This window comes from Salvia splendens, chromosome 17 (assembly GCF_004379255.2).
Source record: "Salvia splendens isolate huo1 chromosome 17, SspV2, whole genome shotgun sequence".
Classification (NCBI taxonomy): Eukaryota; Viridiplantae; Streptophyta; class Magnoliopsida; order Lamiales; family Lamiaceae; genus Salvia; species Salvia splendens.
Window position 1 is genome coordinate 26,966,268 of NC_056048.1, and position 22,122 is coordinate 26,988,389.

Here is a 22,122-nt window from a genome sequence, read left to right on the forward strand (position 1 = left end):
GTTTTAAATATAGTGAAAATGAAAGGTGATATAGAATTTCTAAATAAACTCCATAATTAGGCCATCCTAAAGGGACTTTTGTGATGTTGAACATTCAAGTAAGTTAATGCAATGATGAGAAATGTTGTCTTGGAAAGCTATAATGTCAACATTTTCAATTTTGAAAATTTATTATTTATAAAAAGAAATTATGTTATGATATTTTTAAATTTTAATATCTAGATCTAATAATTATTGATAAAGCTCATACAAATGGAAGTATAGACTTTAATCTTCGGCTTGGAGAGATGACTTTGATTCCTCTCCGTTTTACTGGTATGTGCTCTATTTTATGTTGTGTGGCTATTGTGGCTGTTCGACCAAACTCTGGTCTAGGTCAATGTTGTCTTGTTGTTGCCTTATTTATCTCTTGTTCTTTTGTTGATTTGTCGGAATGCAATATGCCTTGTTGTTTATCGTGATTGTGTGAAAACATGTTGTTCCCTTTGGGGGGGTTTGATCATTTTTTTATAAAAAATGTCACCAACATAATTTTATAGCTATAGTCAATTTTTTAAAAATGGAGCAACTATTCTACCAAGTGTATATAGTTCTTTTAATTTGGATGTACCAAGTTAAAGTACTAATATATAGAGATCCAGTACCTACGATGGTGCAATTGGAATAATGATAGATTAGAGTCACTAATATCATGAATTAAATGGAAACCCATTATTAACCATTTAAAAGAAATAAAACGACAACGATAATGAATTTTGGAATTTTTGAAAATTATTTTAATATGAAATTTTTTTCCATCATAGAACTCCTGAACAATTTCTAGGGCCCAATTAGAAATATTAGCTAGTGGGCCTTGTGAAGATTTTATGTTTGGTGGGCCTACATTATACTATTAATTTACATGAATACAATTACAGTGTTTTCATAAATAATTTTACCAAATGTAATTCGCATTAATATCAAAATTCCAGTTGTTTTTGTTTGCTGTCTAAATTCATTTTCTTTTAATTTGTTATTTTATGCATTTGTACAGACGTGAGAGCACTACCAGATATTGCAATCAGTGTGGGCACATCGTTATGACACATTTATCGTCTTAGTTTTGTTTTTTTATTTAAAAGACAACTGTATTTTAAATTAGATATAGCATATTTAAAAGTATTTTAGGGAAGTCTCTTCCAATATTATTGCGTCCACATAATATGCCACTGTTAAATTCGCGATTTTGATAATTCTATATGTTATGGAAATTAACATTATAATATAGTACTAACAAATTAACTATAATAAACATGTATTGATAAAAAAAATTAAATTCAAAATGGTATACATAAAGCTAATATTCAGTTGTTAGCTTAAAAATGAATCATAGGGTAAAAATTCTTGTATACTCTAATCATGTATATGATGATGGTAGAGAAATCATATGTGTACGTCACTCCATTGAATTAAATGATGATGTATATCATAATAAACGATATTGTTTGATTGAAAGTTGAAACATCATCTATATGTTACATGCACGCTAACATATTAATTTGCCATAGCATAGTTGAGAAAAAATTCTAAGTTTCACCGTGTTTTCGGACCCATTTTTTAAGTTAAGACACTTATCTACCCTATTCTCTCTCGTACTTTAACATTTATCCATTTTAACTATTTATTATCATTTTTACAAAACGAATGCTAAAAAATAACTGGGACTGCTAAAGCGGGACGGAAGGAGTATTAGACCATATTTCATGATTTTTTTATAATTTGTTCTTTTTAATAAAAATATTTTTAAGATTCCATTACTTGAGTATTCAAAGACATTTATCACAGAATTTCAGCTTTCAGCATATTTTTTTCATATTTCTCGTTTTTAAATCAATAATTCAAATTCTCAATAAGAAATCGATAATCCGTTGAAACAATAGAGAGTGTTTGCTTCTCGATCCATTGAAAATGATGATCAATAAAATTACAACACAGAAATAATTCAGAATTATAATAACAATTACAAATAATAAATTTGACATATAAATATAAAAATAATTTCATCCAAAATCATTTCAGAATAGAAATACTGACATATAAACAAAAGAAAGCGGTGGCGGTGATTCGGAAATATCAACAGCGGTGGAAGGATAGCGAACATCAACACGTCGGAGTGGTGCTGGCAGCGAGCGGCTGTCTCGATCTGGAGCAGCAGCGGCTGACCCGGCAGCGACGACGCCTACAGAACTTGGACAGCAGCGGCGCTGTGGCAGAGATGAGGGAAAGATAGGGTAGTGACGGCTACGGCGGCGCAACGGAGAGTAGCTAGAGCGACAGGCGACGGAGGCGGCGAGCTCACCGCCGTGATTTCTGTGGTGACGTCGCCGGAAAGGAGAGAGTAATGCAAGGTAGTCGCAATTTGGGGATTTTTCCTGATTCCGATTTGGGAGAGAGTATTGGGGCTTACCGATCAGGAGGTGGAAGAGGCGTGACGAGTTTGAGAGGGAGGCCGAGAACGGAGGGATCGAGAGAGAGAGAGAGGTGTTGCACTCAATTTGTGATAGATAGATGGAGATGCCAGATTTGGTGGAGAGAGATGAATTTGGGGAAAAAGAAATGAAGGGGCTCGTTGTTTTTCACTATACACTCCTTTTGCTTTTGGGCTGCTGTACCATTTCTTTGTTTGGGCTACTGTACTAATTTTTATTTGGGCCTGGAGTAATTATATTTGTGGGCTGCCGCTTAATTATTTGGTGTTGAGGGAATTCAATGGGAATGAAAAGAAAGGGGTCGAGACTCGAGAGGATGTGAAAGAAAGCCCAAATGGCCGACCGACGTCGCCGCGACGCCTTGGGCGGCCTCGGAAATAAATGAAAAAGAAGAGAAGCATGGACTCAAAGAAGGGATTTCTTCGCGAACAAATTTGAAGTCGAAGTAAGGAATTCAAATTCAGAAAAATTAAACGATCGAGGTGGACTTTCGAACTAAATACTTTCGAGAGCTTTAGTTTAAATATAGCGGTTTGAGCATCATTTTATGTGAAAGATAAAATGCTTTAGTTGGAAGTCGGCTGATTCAAATGCTCCCGATATGACGCGATCGAAAGATATAAGTATATTGCATATTGGGCATGGTAAATCAACTAAATTTCAATGATCAAGGTGGAAATAAGAATATGACTAGATAACTTGTTTCTTTTATCAAGAAATTCCATTTTTCCTATAGCAAAGTCTCGGCTAACAATTCTCGTGAATACAATATTTTTCAGTGATAATTCTCCTCTTCTAACTTCATGGATTATATAATTTTATCCCGAAAGACAATAATTTATTGAATATAATCAATTATTAAAGATTGAGCTATGCCCAAAATAGAACTAACTGTATTAGAAGATATGAGAGAGAAAAATCAAATGAACCCAACAACAAGCTTGTAGAGACAAAAAAAATTATAGTCTCTGAGTAAGTGGGCTTTGGATTAAGGCTAAGCCCAAAATGGGGAGGTAGCAAGTTTTTTTTATTTACTTATTGAAAGAATCCATAATAACTCTCTATATCTATAATGATCCGATTTGACACTGAAATTTTTGCAATATTGTACTCCCTCCGTCCCGTGCTACTCGCACGTTGGCTTTTCGGCACGGAGATTAAGGAATGAGTGATTAGCAAAATCAACAATTGCGGCGGTATGTGATAATTTTTACTAAAAATGGAAAGAGTGCAAATAACTTGGGACGCCCAGAAAGGAAATAAGTGCAAGTAACACGGGACGGAGGGAGTATTACAAGTCGAGACAATAGAGTAAAAAAAGTGACGTTCCTATTTTAAGAAATGTGTCATTTTAAAGTCTGACATCTAAAAAAGAAAATATGCCAATTTAAATAGGATGAAAGGAGTATCAACACAAAGGTGCCACACTAGGAGCAAAAATTTCTGTCCGTCATTAGGAGGTCCATTTGAATCCAGCACAAGTCTTAAGAAATACTACTATAAAGAAAAGTTGATGGAAAAATATAGTGTAATATGGAATTTATTCTTTTATATTAATTTTAATAAAGCGTGAGTAGATTGAATTAGTGAATTGTGAGATAGTACCTAAAATTCATAAAAAAAATGAACCGAAAACTTTTAACTGTAGATGGACTAAAAATAGTAAACCAAGACTCTGTTATCAAAATGACTACAATATTAAATTGAAACTCCTAATCACATGGATGGAGTACTATACTATTTCATTTGCCTACAATATAATGTTATTTTTACCGTTTCAAAATATTCATAATTTAAAGTTATATTTAACTTTTTTCAGCAATATTTTCTGTATATTTCATAAATTAGGAATAAGGTAATCTAATATAATCTCCTAAATAATGTCACAAAATTCTTATTGCACCAAATATACCTAAACAATAATTAAAACGGGGTCCACAATATTACCTTTTCTCCACAAAAACCAAAAAGGAAAAAAACTAAATAAAATAAAAAATCCCTCCTCTTTTCTTCACTCTACACAATCCTGCGCACTCCAAATTATCCCCGCGGCGCACGTTATCCTACTCCACCAAACCGCCTCCGCCATGGCCTCCGGCACCACCCACCGCCCGCAGCAGCCCAAGCTCTACGACCTCGACGTCACGATCGTCTCCGCCAAGCACCTTAAGAACGTCAATTGGAGGAACGGCGATCTCAAGCCCTACGTCATCCTCTGGGTCGACCCGGACCGCCGCCAGGCCACCAAACCCGACGACTCCGGATCCACCCGACCCGTCTGGAACCAGCGCTTCGTCCTCCCCCTCACTCTCCCCCTCCGCGACTACGCCCTCACACTCGAGGTCTTCCACTCCAAGCCATCCGAAACGCCCAAACCCTTGGTCGGCGCTCACCGCTTCGACCTCCGAGATCTCGCCGCCGAATCAGCTCAATCGTCGATTCAACTCAGGAATTTCGAGCTCCACCGCCCCTCCGGCCGCCCTCACGGCAAGATCCGAGTGAAGATCGGCTTGATCGAGCGCCCCGTGGAAAATTACCATCCTGCCCCCGCCCCTGCCTCCAATTATTACAATTTCTCCGCCCCTCCGCCGCCGATGCCCTACAGAGGATACTCTCCTTCTCCGTATTCCACTCTCCCGCCGCCGTCGTCGTCGTTTTCTCCGCCTCCGCAGCCTTATTACTCCTACTCTGATCCGCACTCGGGGTACTATTCGTCTTATTACTCGCCGCAGCCGCGTCCTTTTCTAGAGCGGCAGCCGAGCTATGGTGGATCGGTGGCATCGGGGCCGAGCGCTCCGGTGGACTACACGCCGTATGATTACCATAAACGGAGCGTGGGGAAGCCGGGGATGGGGATGGGGATGGGAATGGGAACGGGATTGGCAGTGGGAGCCGCGGCAGGAGCTCTCGGAGGGATGACATTGGAGGAGGGTATTAAATATGAGGAAGAGAAGATTGGGGAAAGGGTGGAGAATGATGTTTGTTCGGCTGCGAGGGATGATCATCGGTATGGGGATTATCGAAGTGATTATTAGTGTAAGGTTTGATTCGATTTAACTATTTGCTCCGAGTATGTCTTTGTGTTGGAGTTTATATATAAAGATTGGGGTTTTATGTGAATTGTGCCTCAATGGAGGATTTGAGCTGTGTGACATTTGTGTGCTGATATGTGTATATAAACTTGTGGTGTTGCGAGGAGTTAGTTATGCTCATTTTATAGAATCTGGTCTCGTTGGTTGTAGTTCTTGAATTTCTTCATTGCCTTGTCGATGAGATGGATATGCATTGCTTTCTCTTGCAGCTTCATAGGGTTCAGTTGTGCAGTTGGGATAATTTGTGATTATGCAGTTTTAAATCCTGAATACTGCTGTGTGTTTTATCTGTAAGCAACTTTACATTTGCTTTGCGTTTTATCTGATTCACTCTAACTTTTTGCTCGGAGTATGGCTTTGTGTTAAAGTTTATAGATAAAGATTGGCGCTTTCTTTGAATTGTGTTTTGATGGAGGATTTGAACTCTGAGAAGTGTCATGAGATTTTGTGCTGATATATGTATATAAACTTATGGTATTCGGAGGAGTAAACTCTTTTTCCACTACATTGTGCTCGATTTCTGGAATCCGGTCTAGTTCGGTTTTTTAGTTCTTGATCTTCTGCAGTGCCTTTGTGCTGAGATGGATATGCATTGCATTGTTATGCAGTTTTATAGGGGTTCAGTTGTGTAGTTGGGCTAATTTGTCATTGTGCAGTTTCGATCTGAATACCGGTGTGTTTCATCTGTAAGCAACATCACATTTGCTTGGTCTTTTGTGTTTTATGCTTGATCTCTGCTAGTTTATTTTGAGATAACAATCAGGAGATACAGCTTGTTATCAGTTTTATGCTCTTTTTCTGGGTTGGTCTTGCTGAAACATACTTATAAACATTTAACATTGCAATTATTGTGATTCTAAATTTATAAATCTTGATAGAAGTAGAGCCTTTTAAGCTGCATATTTAGGTTTCTTCCTATGGCTAATATGGATAGACTTGGAGGTGGGGTGGCCTTTAATCTAGTGAAGGTTACCTGTGGCTTGTGAACTTAATCAAGTTTAGAACGATGCCCTTAAGATGTTGGAACCTTTCTAAAATGCCGGGTGGAACACAATCTAGTAGATGGTTCAGATAAAGTAAGTAGCTCGCTCAGAGGGAGTTCCTCGGCTGGTACCAATAGTAGAGCGACTCACTAGTGGATTTAAGATAAGCAAAAGCTTTTCTTTCCCCAGACCGATGACGCGTGGTAGAAATACGACTCAGTTATTAGCAAATGTGCATGATAGTACATGGCAAGATTCATAGATCCTGATCAGCCTTTTGAGGGTTTGTTGAGGTGGTAGTATAATCAATTTTTGAGATTTCAGATGTTCCTGTGGTTTCAAGTATTCTGCTCTAGTAATCTGAATGATTTAGTCTTATTATTGGTGTTGAACACTGACTTACTTCATTGGAGTATTTACTGGTGGCTCTTTTCTAAATATCTATTCTTTGTGGTTGCTACATTATATTTGTTCTTACATATGTGCCAAAACTAAGAAAGCCCATAACAAAGAAACAAAACACCAATTGTATTAGGTTTATACATATGAAATTGTGATTTGCATTTGATTCGTTTTGTGAGATTTTTGTGCTCAACAAGTTTTATAAATGTAACGCTATAATAAAACTACAATTGACTCAAAGTCCACTTTTTTGCCAAATGACAAAAAGTACCCTTGGCTATTCCAAGAATTGAAGAATAGGATATGCATGATTAGCTACATGATTAGTTCGGTTATTAGAAATGTCAACTCGATCAAGCTAATCTAGCTTAGTTTGACCCTAGTCTCTAACCCGTGAGCGGTCCGGTCCATTCGAGTAATTAGCTCTAGTTAATATTTTTTTTAAAAAAAAGCTAATTTTGTTCCTATATATGATTGAACTCGTGATCTCCAAGTTTGTCACATTTAAGTCTTTACCATATGAGTTAACCTAAAATCAGAACACCTATTTTTATTTGCATCTTAAACAATTAGAGATGGAAAATTTAGTGAATTCGCCTTAGCCCCACCTATTTTTATTATTCTCAATTTCATGCACTTAAATGTTGTTCATAAACGTCATTCAATAATTTTTTTGATAGTTCCACGATGATATTAAAATTATAAATTGTCCTAGCTAGGTGACCACAAATTCAATTCATTGAATTTGGAAACCTAGTAGTCTAAACGTTTGCTCTAAAATGGGTAAAAATATGTACATAATTAATAAATTCAACCAATATTTGTAGACCCACGCAATCTCACATATAGAGTGGGAGCAAAAGTTTGTTTTGATATAAAATACTACTCGTATAAAACTCACTGTTCAAATTTATAACAAATTTGTCTACTTCTCCCACATCACTATTTATTGCAAATGATATTTGAACAAACAAACTGTTGAGAAAGGAAGAAGATTACAGAATCCTCCAAATTTGGAAACAAGAATAAGATCGGCATCAATCAATTAGTATTTATTGAAAAGTATATCTCCTATGATTATTTAAATCTTACCTTGTATAAATAGTGTAAAACTCTATTTAAAGAGTGGTAACCAAAGAGAATGATATAACACAGTTTACTACAATCATCTTTTCTATACCATTCGCTCCATCACTATGAGTAATACCAAATTCAAGATGGTATCAGAGCGTGGGTGAGACTCAGAGAAGTCTCATCACTGTCTCGAAACCAATCTCAAACCAAAAGGCCAAAACCCGGCAGACCCTGTTCAAATCAAAACCATGTCAGAATCCAATGACAACCGAAATCCAGAAGGAACCGAAAATGGGCAATTTGCTCGATTATTTGCTGAGTTCATGCGCACCAGCATCGCACAAAGCCAACAAATCACAACCACCACACCAAACCATCCAGAAACCCAAAGAATCGATACCTCACCATTGTTGATTGGAACCAAACTCAATGGAGAAAACTACTCACTCTGGGCCATCCACATGATGGCGGCAATCAGCGGGAGGGGTATGATATCTCACATTACTGGAGTCCCAACCCCTCCGGCAAGAACCGATCCCACCTTCAGTAGATGGCAGCAAGGAGACCACTGCGTATTCACGTGGTTGATCCAAAACTTGGAGCAGAAATTAGTAAATCGGGTATCTCAATACCCAACCGCCCGAGACGTATGGAAGAGCCTGGAGGTTACGTATGCAAGCGGCGGCGACAAAATCCAAGTGTATGATCTATACACAAGAGCAAACAGATTAAAACAGACAGATGAATCATTGGAGGATATATGGACTATCCTCAACGATTTATGGGTATCGATTGATCAGAAGCAACCCAATCGAATGCAATACCCAGAAGACATCAAGATTTACAACAATGAAAAAGAAGAACAGAGGCTGTATCAACTACTCGTGGCATTGAACGACAAGTATGAGGGAGTCAAGAAGGAAATACTCAGATTGGAGCCACTGCCGTCAGTAGAGGTGGCATACGGAATCCTCCGGCGAGAGGACACCAGAGCAAGCATCCTGAAGGCAGGGGATAACGGGGCTGCACAAGGAGTCGCGGCTGGACTCATTGCAAGGCAACCATGGATCAACCAATCCGCTCACCGCCCCTCCCCTCACCGAAGCGGCGGCAACGCCGACGGAAATTGGAACAAGAAAACGGAGGAGGAGAAGCTACGACTCACATGCACCCACTGTGGAAAGAAAAAGCACACTCGGGACACATGCTTCGAACTCCACGGCTATCCAGAATGGTGGGAGGAGTGGAAATCAAAGCCACCGCCTCGAGGGGGAAGAGGAATGGAAGCCGTGGCGAATGGAGGAGGGGAGCCGGTAGCCGCCGCCATCGGGGGTAACGCTGAGGCCACGACATCCCGAGGCAACAACCAGCCGGAGGAGATTACCCTCAGAACAGTCTCCTTCGCTCACGGTGGAATCGGAGAGGACACGGCGCAAATGGGAGGCGGAAATGGTAGAGGTACACTAGGGTTTGGGGATTTATCCCAAAGTCCTATTACTTTCGGGAAATTAATAAAAGCACCCCACCCCATTAAATATCCTCACCTTCAGCCCAAACAAATCATAAATTCCGAAAAGCACCCTACCAGTTTAAATATTCCCGAATCTGCCCCATTAGTTTGCAAAAATAAATTTCAACCACTTGAGAATTTATCCGATAATTTGCCCACATCATATGCTCTGTCCATTTCCTCCAGTACAAAAAATGACAAGTGGATTTTTGATTGTGGAGCCACGGATACTGTAACTTTTGATAAATCTGATATCTCTAGCATGCATATGGCACCAAAGAGTTATATTCAAAATGCGAACGGAGAGTTGACACCTGTAGTAGGAGCAGGAACTGTCAAAATTTCACCAAGTTTAACGTTATCTAATTGCCTATATGTTCCCTCTATGTCGCATAAACTGCTCTCGATTAGCCATGTGACTAAGGAACTGAATTGTACTCTCCTAATGCAACCGAATTTTTGCCTGTTGCAGGATATCAGGACAGGGAAAATTATTGGACGTGGCACTGAGTGAAATGGGCTGTATTATGTGGATGAGATAGATCAACATGGACATGCGATGGTGGATCATGGGACAGCCGACAGGGAAGCTTGGTTGTGGCATCGCCGCCTAGGACATCCTTCATCGGGTTATTTAAAGTTGCTTTTTCCTAAATTCAGTCGAGATTTGTACTGTGAAACCTGTGTTTTGGCCAAAAGCCACAGACAAACCTACAAATCAAATAACACTAGAGTTGATTCTTTGTTTGATCTAGTCCATTCTGATGTTTGGGGTCCCTCACCAGTTTTAGGGGGGCAGGGTTTCAAATATTTTCTTCTCTTTGTGGATGACTGTACTCGTATGACATGGGTATATTTTATGAAACACAAATCTGAAACCTTCCAGCATTTCACCCATTTCTACAACCTCGTCCAAACCCAATTTCAAAAAGCCATAAAAACCCTTCGATCAGATAATGGAGGAGAATTTGTGAACTCCGATATGAAACAGTTTTGCCACGACAAAGGCCTTGTACATCAAACTACCTGCCCCTACACACCAGAACAAAACGGAGTGTCAGAAAGGAAAAACCGAACCCTTTTGGAAATGGCCCGTGCTATGCTTATTGAATCCAACACCCCAAGAAAATTCTGGCCTGAAGCAGTAGCCGCATCAGCCTACCTCTCAAATAGATTGCCATCAACCTCACTAAACCTAAAAACACCGCTAGAGATCCTCTCGACACTAGCTCAAATTCCCTTACCTCTAACCCTTCGACCGCGGATATTTGGCTGCTCAGTTTTTGTCCACATTCCAAAACACGAAAGAACCAAACTATCCCCTTGTGCAGTAAAATGTGTGTTTGTAGGGTATGGAGTAAACCAAAAGGGATATAGGTGTTTTGATCCCAAATCTAATCGTCTGTTCACCACTATGAACTGTGATTTCCTTGAAACAGACTACTACTTTAGCCACCTTAGCGGTCAGGGGGAGAATGATACCAGGATCGACCCACTAAGTTGGCCATCAATACCACTACATCAAACACCATCAAACCTTACGGAAGGAGGAGAGGAGGCCGACAAGATCTCACATATACAGCCCCCAACGCTCAATACCACTGTCCAGGATACTCCCTCACTGATATCCACTGTAAGTCCTTCTGCTGTGATTACTACACCAGAAAATAGCCCACTTGATTCCACTAATAGTGTTACTGAAGAGAGTCAAGAGACAAGTGCAGATTCAGGCGATGAGAACCAAGGTGAACCAGAAATTTGCGATTTGTTGGAAGAACAGATCAGTGAAGGGATTGGGGGGTATAAATTACCTCCGAGAGTGAACAGAGGAGTTCCACCGAAGAGATACAGCCCCGATGTTCACACAAAGGCCAAATACTCAAGAGTCTTCTTGGCCAAGAATCACCTCTCAGAAATGGCTCAAGCATTTGAGGCAGCACTATACGAAGAAGAGGAAATTCCGTGTACAGTGGAGGAAGCTTGGAGACACAAACATTGGAGGGAAGCAATGCAGAAGGAAATGGGAGCACTAGAGAGAAATGGTACATGGGAAAAATGCATGATACCTGAGGGAAAGAAGGCAGTCGGATGCAAGTGGGTATTTACAATTAAACGCCGACCTGATGGCTCTATTGAAAGATATAAAGCACGGCTAGTAGCAAAGGGATACACGCAGACCTACGGAATAGACTACGATGAAACTTTTTCCCCGGTGGCAAAAATGAATACCATTCGGGTTCTACTTTCAGTAGCTGCAAACAGAGATTGGCCCTTACATCAGTTCGACGTTACGAATGCCTTTCTACACGGAGAGTTGAAGAGGGAAGTTTACATGGAGGCTCCCCCAGGTTTTTCTGATGACTACAGAAAAGGAGAAGGGTGTCGACTACGGAAAACCTTGTACGGTCTCAAACAGTCTCCTAGAGTCTGGTTTGGAAGATTCACCGAAGCTATGACAAAGTATGGGTTCAAACAAAGCAGCTCAGATCATACACTATTCTTGAAGAAGAGGGACGGTCGAATAACCTGTCTAATCATCTACGTAGATGATATGATAATCACTGGTGACGATAGATGATATGATAATCACTGGTGACGACCATGAAGAAATTGAGAGACTCAAGGAAGGCCTATCAGAAGAGTTCGTGTAGTATCCGAAAAAAAAAAATAGAATTTTATCTTTTTAAGTAAGGTTTGATTTTTTTTTTGTGAATATCTTGTTTAAGATATGGTTTGGAAAGTCTTATTTGGTTTATATTATTTTTGTGGTTATGTTTTTACCTAAGCAATGTGTAATTGGGATAATTAATTAATTTATGAATTAAATATCTTAATTAGCTAATTTTCTCTCCCTCTCCCTCTCTCTTTTTTCGAAACCTTCTCTCCCTCTCCCCACTATTTTCTCAACCTCCCCACTCCTCACAACCGATCCAAAATAGAAAACTATCTACTCTCTCAATCTCTCCCTCTCACCATCGCTCGTTCTCTCTTCTCTCTCGCAATTGTTCTCAACACCGGTAAGGTTTCTCTCTTTCTCCCTCTCGGTTCTCTTTTTCCACTCACTCCCTCTCACGATTTCTTGGATTCGTCAAGGTGTTACTCTCTCTCGTACCGAATTGGATGTCGGATGAGTTTATAATGTTTTTTGTAAGTAAACTGCGCAGTTCAGCGAGTTGTACGTTTCTGGGGGATGTGTTTATGTGCAAAGGGGGTGAATCTGGGTGCTTTGATATTGTGAGGTATGTGGGTGTGTTTGGCCAGGGGATGGTTCGGGGGAAACAGCGGTTGGTTCGGGTGGTTTGTGTGTGTTGGCCGAGAGTTTTAGGGTTTGGCCTAGGGGGGTGTTGTGGAGAGTTTTGAAGGCTTGATCTCATGTTTTCGGGTGTGTTTTGGGATGTAGAATGTGTGGTGTGAATGTCGTATAAGGTTTGAGAATCGTTGGTTGGGGGAAAGTAGGTGTGTGCACGTGACCGAGCCAGGTGCCGAGTCAGGTGCCGAGACAGGTGTCGAGTCAGTGCCGAGACAGGTGCCGAGCCAGGGCCGAGACAGTCGGCCGAGACACCGAGCCAGGCCGAGACACCGAGACAGCAACCGAGCCAGGCTCGGCCAGGACCGAGACAGCCGGCCGAGGTACCGAGCCAAGCCGAGACGCCGAGCCTTTCTCCGAACCTTTTCCGAGCCCAGTGAGCCGTTTGTGCAGTAAGGGTATGCCGGGGGTGTGAGAGTTGTGTGTGTGTCGTGTGCGAGTCGTGTGCGTGTCTTGGGTACGTGGTATGCGTGTCGGGTGCGTGCGTGGTGTGTTTCGGACATGTGATTTTGTGTGATTGACTTATAAGATGTTGTTAAGTGTGTGTACGTGTAACGTGCTAGATGTTGAAGTCATCCACGTAGGAATCAGCATTGTCGTTTAAACCTCGTCCTTCCTGACTCTAATTATGATATTTATTTATCTTTCAAAAGGGTGATCTTTTACGAGGAAATTGTGGTTGAAGAAGGGAACTATTTAAAAGCTAAGCAATTGAGGTGGGCTTTTCTACCCTACTATTTTGTGGGTTATCTTTAATACGGACTCTGTTCCGGAAATGTTTATGGAGGTGAACTGTTTGTCTTGCCAACCGTTTTGCTATGAAACCTATCTGAAGTGGTTTACCACATATGTTTAATCGAATTCGGGTCTGTAGGGCTGCGAACCCTCAGGCTAGTGTACACGAGATCGGGAGCCATCTGAGAGCAAGTTGGCCGGTCTAGTTGACCTGGGGTGTGGCCACGCCCCTTGTCACCCGTTGGATCAGATAGTGTATGATGGTGGGAATAAGGGTGGCAATATCTGAAAATGACTGCGCAGTCGAATTTATGAAATATGTTTTAGTGTACTTGGGTTATTTTCTTTACACTTAAAACCCCAAGGTTACACTGTTATGGCATGACAAACTAGGATTTTGGCGTGTGTCCACTGAGTGCATCAAGTACTCAGCCCTGCATGTTGTTTTCTTAATGTGCAGGTTGAGCGACGAGGGGGATGACGGATGTTGAGCAAGTAAAGCCAAAATTGTGTTTTTACTCTGCCTTTTGGATGGTGTCGTGTCGTCATACCCGGCATTATCTATCTCTTGGTCTTTTCCGCTGCTTTGTAATCCGATACAATGTTTTTATTTAAACTCTGATTACTTTAACTTTAGTAATGTCGTCACAGTAAAATGTTTTGAAGTGAACTTCCTTTTATTAAATGTTTTCGGGTCAAGTATTCTTGTTCTCCCCCTTTCTTCCCCGCTTCTTTATTCCTCCCCTAGTCGCGGTCCACCGTACTTCCTATCCTTAGGAAATGCGGGCGTGACAGAGTGGTATCAGAGCCTAGGTTTTCTTTCTGCTCTGGATCCAAGAGTCTTTTTCTGTTTTGAGTAAGTTTTCAAAAGTGTCATTGGCTCAACATCCGACTCGTCGCACTCAACCTGAAATGAGGTAATGAAAAAAAAAAAAAAAAATTTTGGATTTTTGGAAAGTTTAAGTAAATATTGATGCATGTGGAAGGGTACAAAGTGATGTGAAAAGTTGGAAATTATGAGAGTTATGAACTGTTATTGTGTGTTGAATTTATATGAAATCATGTGGCTGATGTGTGATGCTATGATGACGTGAATGTTGATGTGAGCTTTTACGTGAGAATGTGTTGGCCTTCTGAATGATTGAACTTAGGCGTAAGAGGTTTTCACTAGTGCTTCTTGGACCAATAGTAGATAAGGACTTATGGCCTTTGAACATCAGCGGGCTTGGAATTAGAACAGCGACACGTCTGCATACGCATATCTTTCTCTTCTTCGGTTATGCACTCTGTTTTTTTTGTTTTTACGCGAGGCGATTGTTCTTTTCCTAGATGGCGCGTATGATCCGAACCCCGCGACGGAGTGATCGTGATAGACTTAGGGCACAGAGGGTGCTCAGGGAGTATAGAGTGTACCGGAAGAAGGATCACATACCGTTGATTGAGTTCGTAGCGCACTTCGACACCCTCTGGAGGGCAGCTCAGGAGTTCGGAGTGACGGAGCATGACGGCATTGAGAAGCTAATAGAATTGCTCCCTGACAGCTGGAAGGAGTGGGCTGAAAGAACGGCGAGGAGGTACACGTGGCGTGAGCCCGTTACCGATGACATGGTGGGCGACATGGCTGGCTTTCGGAAGGCCGTGTATTGTGCACTGGTAGACTCTCGCGAGGAGCAGCCCCCACAGGATGTGCAAGAGAGGATCGTGTATCAGGACAAGTACGTGAGCATGTACGAGGGTGAGCAAGGGTTTGAACCCCCCTAAATTCGATGGACAAGGAGATCCATCAAAAGCTGAGGAGTGGATACGCGGCCTCGAGCGTATTTTCAGGGTCATGGAGTGTACAGATAGGGAGCGCATTGCTTGCGCCACCTTTCAACTATCAGGTGCTGCCGATTACTGGTGGGAGACTCGGCAAAGAACTATGAATCCTGCACGCCTGGAAGCGCTAACATGGGAGGAGTTTAAAATGGAGATTGATAACAAGTATGTCCCAAAGACGTACAGACGGGCCAAGGTGGTAGAATTCCACACGCTGAGCCAAGGCCGAATGACTGTAACTGAGTACGACCGAGCCCTCGCGCAGATGGCACGATATGCGCCCGAGTTGATGGACACCGACGAGAAATGGGCGGTGAAGTTCCGGGCCGGGCTCAGGGATGAGATAAAGGCCGCATTGGCTTGTCGAGGAGAACTCTCCTACTCGGAGATCTTGACTTGTGCACTGGACGTGGAAGATGCACTCCCTAAACCAAAAGTAGTGGCGACAACAAACGCGACACCCCTACAAGCTCAGTCAGGTCATCAAGAGAAGAGGAGGTGGGATGGTGATCAAACTCAGTATGGTGGCACAACTCATGAGGAACCCACCCTACAATGGCGGGAGACAGAATACCTATCACCCGAGGGCAAACTTTCCGCCGAGGAACCCTCAATGTGGAAGGTGCTTCAAGTACCACACCGGAGAGTGTCGAGACCCCAGATGTTTCAGCTGTGGTGGAAGTGGCCATTACTTCCGAAGTTGCCCAAATAAGAACATGGGAACGGGAACGAGCCAGAACCAGTTAGGCTTCCGTCCACAATCCCAGGCACTACCTGCACCTCAACCGCAACAACGCCGCCAAGGACTGCCGTCGCAAGCAAGGGCCTACGCCTTGAAGGGGAAACAGCCGGCAAGCGGGCAAGAAACCTTTGGACAAGGAAATTTGGCAGGTATGGGCACACTTCTCAACATGCCTATAGTTGTCTTGTTTGATACGGGTGCATCGCATTCCTTTATATCAACTGCTTGTGTGGATACTTTAGGATTACCTACTGTTAAGACCGAACCCACTATGAGTGTGACCTCACCGGTAGGCGGGACTATAGATATATCCCGATCTTGTGCGTGTGTGAACTTTGGAATAGGTGAACTCAGTTTGTTGGCTCATAATTTACAAGTAATGACGATAGGTAGCGTAGACATAATCTTGGGTATGGATTGGTTAGCGGAGAACCACGTTACCCTTCATTGTAGAGAAAGGGAAATTTCGTTTGAAACCCCAGGAAAAGAGCCGACGAGGTTTTACGGAATCTCAATGAACCGACGCAAGTCCATTGTCTCCGCGCTGCAAGCCACTACAATGATGAGGAAGGGATGTCCAGCGTACCTTGTTTATTTGAATGGGGAGGAGAAGAAAGACAGGAAGATAGAAGATGTGGCGATAGTGAGTGAATATCCCGATGTCTTCCCCGATGCTTTGCCGGGACCCCCACCCGACAGGCAAGTAGAATTCACGATCGATCTGGAGCCCGGATCGGCACCAATATCCAAAGCACCTTATAGAATGGCGCCAAAAGAGTTGGAGGAGCTTAAGGTGCAACTGCAAGAGCTACTGGAGTTGGGATTTATTAGACCTAGCGTGTCGCCATGGGGAGCACCAGTTTTGTTTGTAAAGAAGAAGGATGGATCGATGAGGATGTGCATCGACTATCGAGAGCTAAACAAACTGACGCTGAAGAACAAGTATCCACTACCAAGGATAGACGACTTGTTTGACCAACTTCGAGGGGCAGGAGTCTTCTCTAAGCTGGATTTGAGGTCTGGGTACCATCAGCTGAGGGTTCGGCGAGAAGATGTACCCAAGACGGCTTTCCGAACAAGATATGGTCTTTATGAGTTCGTTGTGATGCCTTTTGGACTGACGAACGCCCCGGCAGTGTTCATGGACCTTATGAATCGCGTGTTCCATCCATATTTGGATCGGTTTGTCCTAGTTTTCATCGATGATGTGCTCGTTTACTCGAAGAACGTGGAGGAGCACAAAGAGCACTTGAGAACCGTCCTAGCAACTCTAAGGGACGAGAAACTATATGCCAAGTTCAGTAAATGCGAGTTTTGGCTCAAGGAAGTGAATTTTCTTGGACATGTAGTAACCTCAGATGGAATCCGCGTAGACCCGGCCAAGGTGGAAGCGGTGCAGGAATGGAAGTCGCCTTCTACACAAAATGAAATTCGAAGCTTCTTAGGACTGGCGGGCTATTATCGAAGATTCATTGAGGGATTCTCGAAGATAGCAAGGCCAATGACACAACAACTGAAAAAGGGAGTCAAGATGATTTGGACACCAGAATGTGAGGCGAGCTTTCAGTTGTTGAAGGAGAAATTGACCACCGCACCAATTCTAGCTGTGCCGGAGTCAGGGACTGACTATGCGGTGTATACGGATGCGTCGAAGGTGGGACTTGGATGTGTGCTTATGCAGAAGGGGAAAGTGATTGCATATGCATCGAGACAATTGAAGCCCCATGAGCTGAACTATCCGACACATGACTTAGAACTGGCAGCCGTGGTACATGCACTGAAGATCTGGAGACATCATCTCTATGGAGTCCGTTGTGAGATATACACGGACCATAAGAGTCTAAAGTACTTCTTTGAGCAAAAGGAGTTGAACATGCGCCAGCGTAGGTGGCTCGAGTTGGTGAAGGACTACGATTGTGGTATAAATTACCACCCGGGAAAAGCAAACGTAGTGGCCGATGCTCTTAGTAGGAAGTCTCAATCTCAGCTGGCCACCTTTCTTACTATCAAGAGGAGTTTAATCCAAGAGTTCAGTAAGATGCAGTTGGAAGTAGTGAGAATGCCCGAGACTGTGGAAGGAATAATAGCCACGTTGGTGATGGAACCCGACTTAAGAGCCAGAATTGTGGAAGCTCAACGGCGAGATACGTTACTAGAAAAGATTCGCTCAGAAGTGAGGGCGGGTGAACTCGGAAACTTTCACGAGGCAGCGGATAATGGTCTCACATACAAGGGAAGGTTGTGTGTGCCTAAGGATGAAGGCCTGAGGATCAAAATCATGAGAGAAGCACATGAAACCCCATACGCTGCACACCCAGGAAGCACCAAGATGTATCAAGACATGAAGAGGCAATTTTGGTGGAACGGTATGAAAAAGCATGTTGCAGCATTTGTGGAGAGATGCCTAGCATGTCAACAAGTAAAGGCGCTACACCAACGGCCCTATGGGAGATTGCAACCCCTCGAGATTCCAGAATGGAAGTGGGAACATATTGCAATGGACTTTGTGACAGGACTGCCAAAATCCCAGCGAGGAAACACTGTGATTTGGGTGATTATAGATCGCCTCACCAAATCTGCTCATTTTGTACCGGTTCGTGCTACCTATGGATCCAACCAGTTGGCTAAGATATATGTGCGGGAGGTTATACGTCTGCATGGAGTACCAGCGACAATTACATCCGATCGCGATGCCAAATTTACTTCTAGATTTTGGACGAGCCTGCAGCGCGAGTTGGGGACTAAGTTGAATTTTAGTACTGCCTTCCACCCACAAACCGATGGGCAGTCAGAGAGAACGATTCAAGCCTTAGAGGATAGGCTGCGGGCCGTGGTGCTAGATCGAGGCTGGGGTTGGGAAGAAGTATTGCCATTGGTTGAGTTCGCTTACAATAATAGTTACCAAGCGACTATCAAGATGGCTCCATATGAGGCATTGTATGGAAAGAAGTGTAGATCGCCACTTTATTGGGATGAAGTGGGTGAGAGAAGAATTCTCGGACCAGACTCTGTAGAAGAGATGATAGAGATTGTTCGACAAATCCGTGGGAGGATCAAGGAGGCGCAGGATCGACAGAAATCATATGCTGATGTTCGGAGGACCGATTTACATTTCGAAGTCGGAGAAAAGGTCTTTCTGAAAGTTTCCCCTTCTAAAGGAATAATTCGTTTTGGAGTGAAAGGAAAGCTGAGACCCCGATTTATCGGTCCGTACGAGATTTTGGATAGAGTCGGCGCGGTAGCATACAGATTGGCCCTACCACCAAGCTTTGGGAATGTGCACAACGTCTTCCATGTGTCACAATTGAGGAAGTACGTGTTTGACCCCACCCACATAGTTCACCAAGAAGAGATGATGATCCTAAATCCCGACCTAAGTTATGAGGAGAAGCCCGAGGCCATTTTGGATCGAAGGGTGCAAGAATTGAGGAATAAGTCAATTGTTTCGGTGAAGGTACGGTGGAGGAATCATGGAGTCGAAGAAGCAACATGGGAATTAGAAGATAAGATGAGAGAGAAATTTCCGGAGCTGTTTGAGTGATCTAGGCAAATTTCGAGACGAAATTTTTTTTAAGGTGGGAGGAATGTAGTATCCGAAAAAAAAAAATAGAATTTTATCTTTTTAAGTAAGGTTTGATTTTTTTTTGTGAATATCTTGTTTAAGATATGGTTTGGAAAGTCTTATTTGGTTTATATTATTTTTGTGGTTATGTTTTTACCTAAGCAATGTGTAATTGGGATAATTAATTAATTTATGAATTAAATATCTTAATTAGCTAATTTTCTCTCCCTCTCCCTCTCTCTTTTTTCGAAACCTTCTCTCCCTCTCCCCACTATTTTCTCAACCTCCCCACTCCTCACAACCGATCCAAAATAGAAAACTATCTACTCTCTCAATCTCTCCCTCTCACCATCGCTCGTTCTCTCTTCTCTCTCACAATTGTTCTCAACACCGGTAAGGTTTCTCTCTTTCTCCCTCTCGGTTCTCTTTTTCCACTCACTCCCTCTCATCGATTTCTTGGATTCGTCAAGGTGTTACTCTCTCTCGTACCGAATTGGATGTCGGATGAGTTTATAATGTTTTTTGTAAGTAAACTGCGCAGTTCAGCGAGTTGTACGTTTCTGGGGGATGTGTTTATGTGCAAAGGGGGTGAATCTGGGTGCTTTGATATTGTGAGGTATGTGGGTGTGTTTGGCCAAGGGATGGTTCGGGGGAAACAGCGGTTGGTTCGGGTGGTTTGTGTGTGTTGGCCGAGAGTTTTAGGGTTTGGCCTAGGGGGGTGTTGTGGAGAGTTTTGAAGGCTTGATCTCATGTTTTCGGGTGTGTTTTGGGATGTAGAATGTGTGGTGTGAATGTCGTATAAGGTTTGAGAATCGTTGGTTGGGGGAAAGTAGGTGTGTGCACGTGACCGAGCCAGGTGCCGAGTCAGGTGCCGAGACAGGTGTCGAGTCAGTGCCGAGACAGGTGCCGAGCCAGGGCCGAGACAGTCGGCCGAGACACCGAGCCAGGCCGAGACGCCGAGACAGCAACCGAGCCAGGCTCGGCCAGGACCGAGACAGCCGGCCGAGGTACCGAGCCAGGCCGAGACGCCGAGCCTTTCTCCGAACCTTTTCCGAGCCCAGTGAGCCGTTTGTGCAGTAAGGGTATGCCGGGGGTGTGAGAGTTGTGTGTGTGTCGTGTGCGAGTCGTGTGCGTGTCTTGGGTACGTGGTATGCGTGTCGGGTGCGTGCGTGGTGTGTTTCGGACATGTGATTTTGTGTGATTGACTTATAAGATGTTGTTAAGTGTGTGTACGTGTAACGTGCTAGATGTTGAAGTCATCCACGTAGGAATCAGCATTGTCGTTTAAACCTCGTCCTTCCTGACTCTAATTATGATATTTATTTATCTTTCAAAAGGGTGATCTTTTACGAGGAAATTGTGGTTGAAGAAGGGAACTATTTAAAAGCTAAGCAATTGAGGTGGGCTTTTCTACCCTACTATTTGTGGGTTATCTTTAATACGGACTCTGTTCCGGAAATGTTTATGGAGGTGAACTGTTTGTCTTGCCAACCGTTTTGCTATGAAACCTATCTGAAGTGGTTTACCACATATGTTTAATCGAATTCGGGTCTGTAGGGCTGCGAACCCTCAGGCTAGTGTACACGAGATCGGGAGCCATCTGAGAGCAAGTTGGCCGGTCTAGTTGACCTGGGGTGTGGCCACGCCCCTTGTCACCCGTTGGATCAGATAGTGTATGATGGTGGGAATAAGGGTGGCAATATCTGAAAATGACTGCGCAGTCGAATTTATGAAATATGTTTTAGTGTACTTGGGTTATTTTCTTTACACTTAAAACCCCAAGGTTACACTGTTATGGCATGACAAACTAGGATTTTGGCGTGTGTCCACTGAGTGCATCAAGTACTCAGCCCTGCATGTTGTTTTCTTAATGTGCAGGTTGAGCGACGAGGGGGATGACGGATGTTGAGCAAGTAAAGCCAAAATTGTGTTTTTACTCTGCCTTTTGGATGGTGTCGTGTCGTCATACCCGGCATTATCTATCTCTTGGTCTTTTCCGCTGCTTTGTAATCCGATACAATGTTTTTATTTAAACTCTGATTACTTTAACTTTAGTAATGTCGTCACAGTAAAATGTTTTGAAGTGAACTTCCTTTTATTAAATGTTTTCGGGTCAAGTATTCTTGTTCTCCCCCTTTCTTCCCCGCTTCTTTATTCCTCCCCTAGTCGCGGTCCACCGTACTTCCTATCCTTAGGAAATGCGGGCGTGACAGTTCGAGATGAAGAACTTGGGAAATCTCAAGTATTTCTTGGGGATAGAAGTATTGAGATCAGAAAAAGGTATCTTCTTAAGACAGAAGAAGTACATTCTGGATATTCTTGCTGAAACGGGACTACTAGACTGCAAACCAGTCGATACACCAATTCTGGTTAATCACGGATTACAGATTGTGGAAGGGGCAGAACTGGCAAACCAAGGCAAATATCAA

The 22,122-nt window shown here is 42.8% G+C and overlaps 2 protein-coding genes across 2 annotated transcripts; both read left to right on the plus strand.

The window, feature by feature from the left end:
* The first annotated feature begins 4,463 nt into the window (after positions 1 to 4,463).
* On the plus strand, positions 4,464 to 5,709 carry LOC121773468 (protein SRC2 homolog). The gene has a single exon (XM_042170335.1). The coding sequence runs from the start codon at positions 4,556 to 4,558 to the stop codon at positions 5,501 to 5,503; it is 948 nt and encodes a 315-aa protein (XP_042026269.1). The 5' UTR covers positions 4,464 to 4,555; the 3' UTR covers positions 5,504 to 5,709.
* A 2,558-nt stretch (positions 5,710 to 8,267) lies between these two features.
* Positions 8,268 to 10,043, plus strand: LOC121774557. Its single transcript, XM_042171407.1, has one exon. The coding sequence runs from the start codon at positions 8,268 to 8,270 to the stop codon at positions 10,041 to 10,043; it is 1,776 nt and encodes a 591-aa protein (XP_042027341.1).
* The last annotated feature ends 12,079 nt before the right edge of the window (positions 10,044 to 22,122 follow it).

Excerpts from the sequence above, each read along its gene's own strand:
- LOC121774557 (XM_042171407.1), top strand. The coding sequence starts at position 8,268 with ATGTCAGAATCCAATGACAACCGAAATCCAGAAGGAACCGAAAATGGG.
- LOC121773468 (XM_042170335.1), top strand. The coding sequence starts at position 4,556 with ATGGCCTCCGGCACCACCCACCGCCCGCAGCAGCCCAAGCTCTACGAC.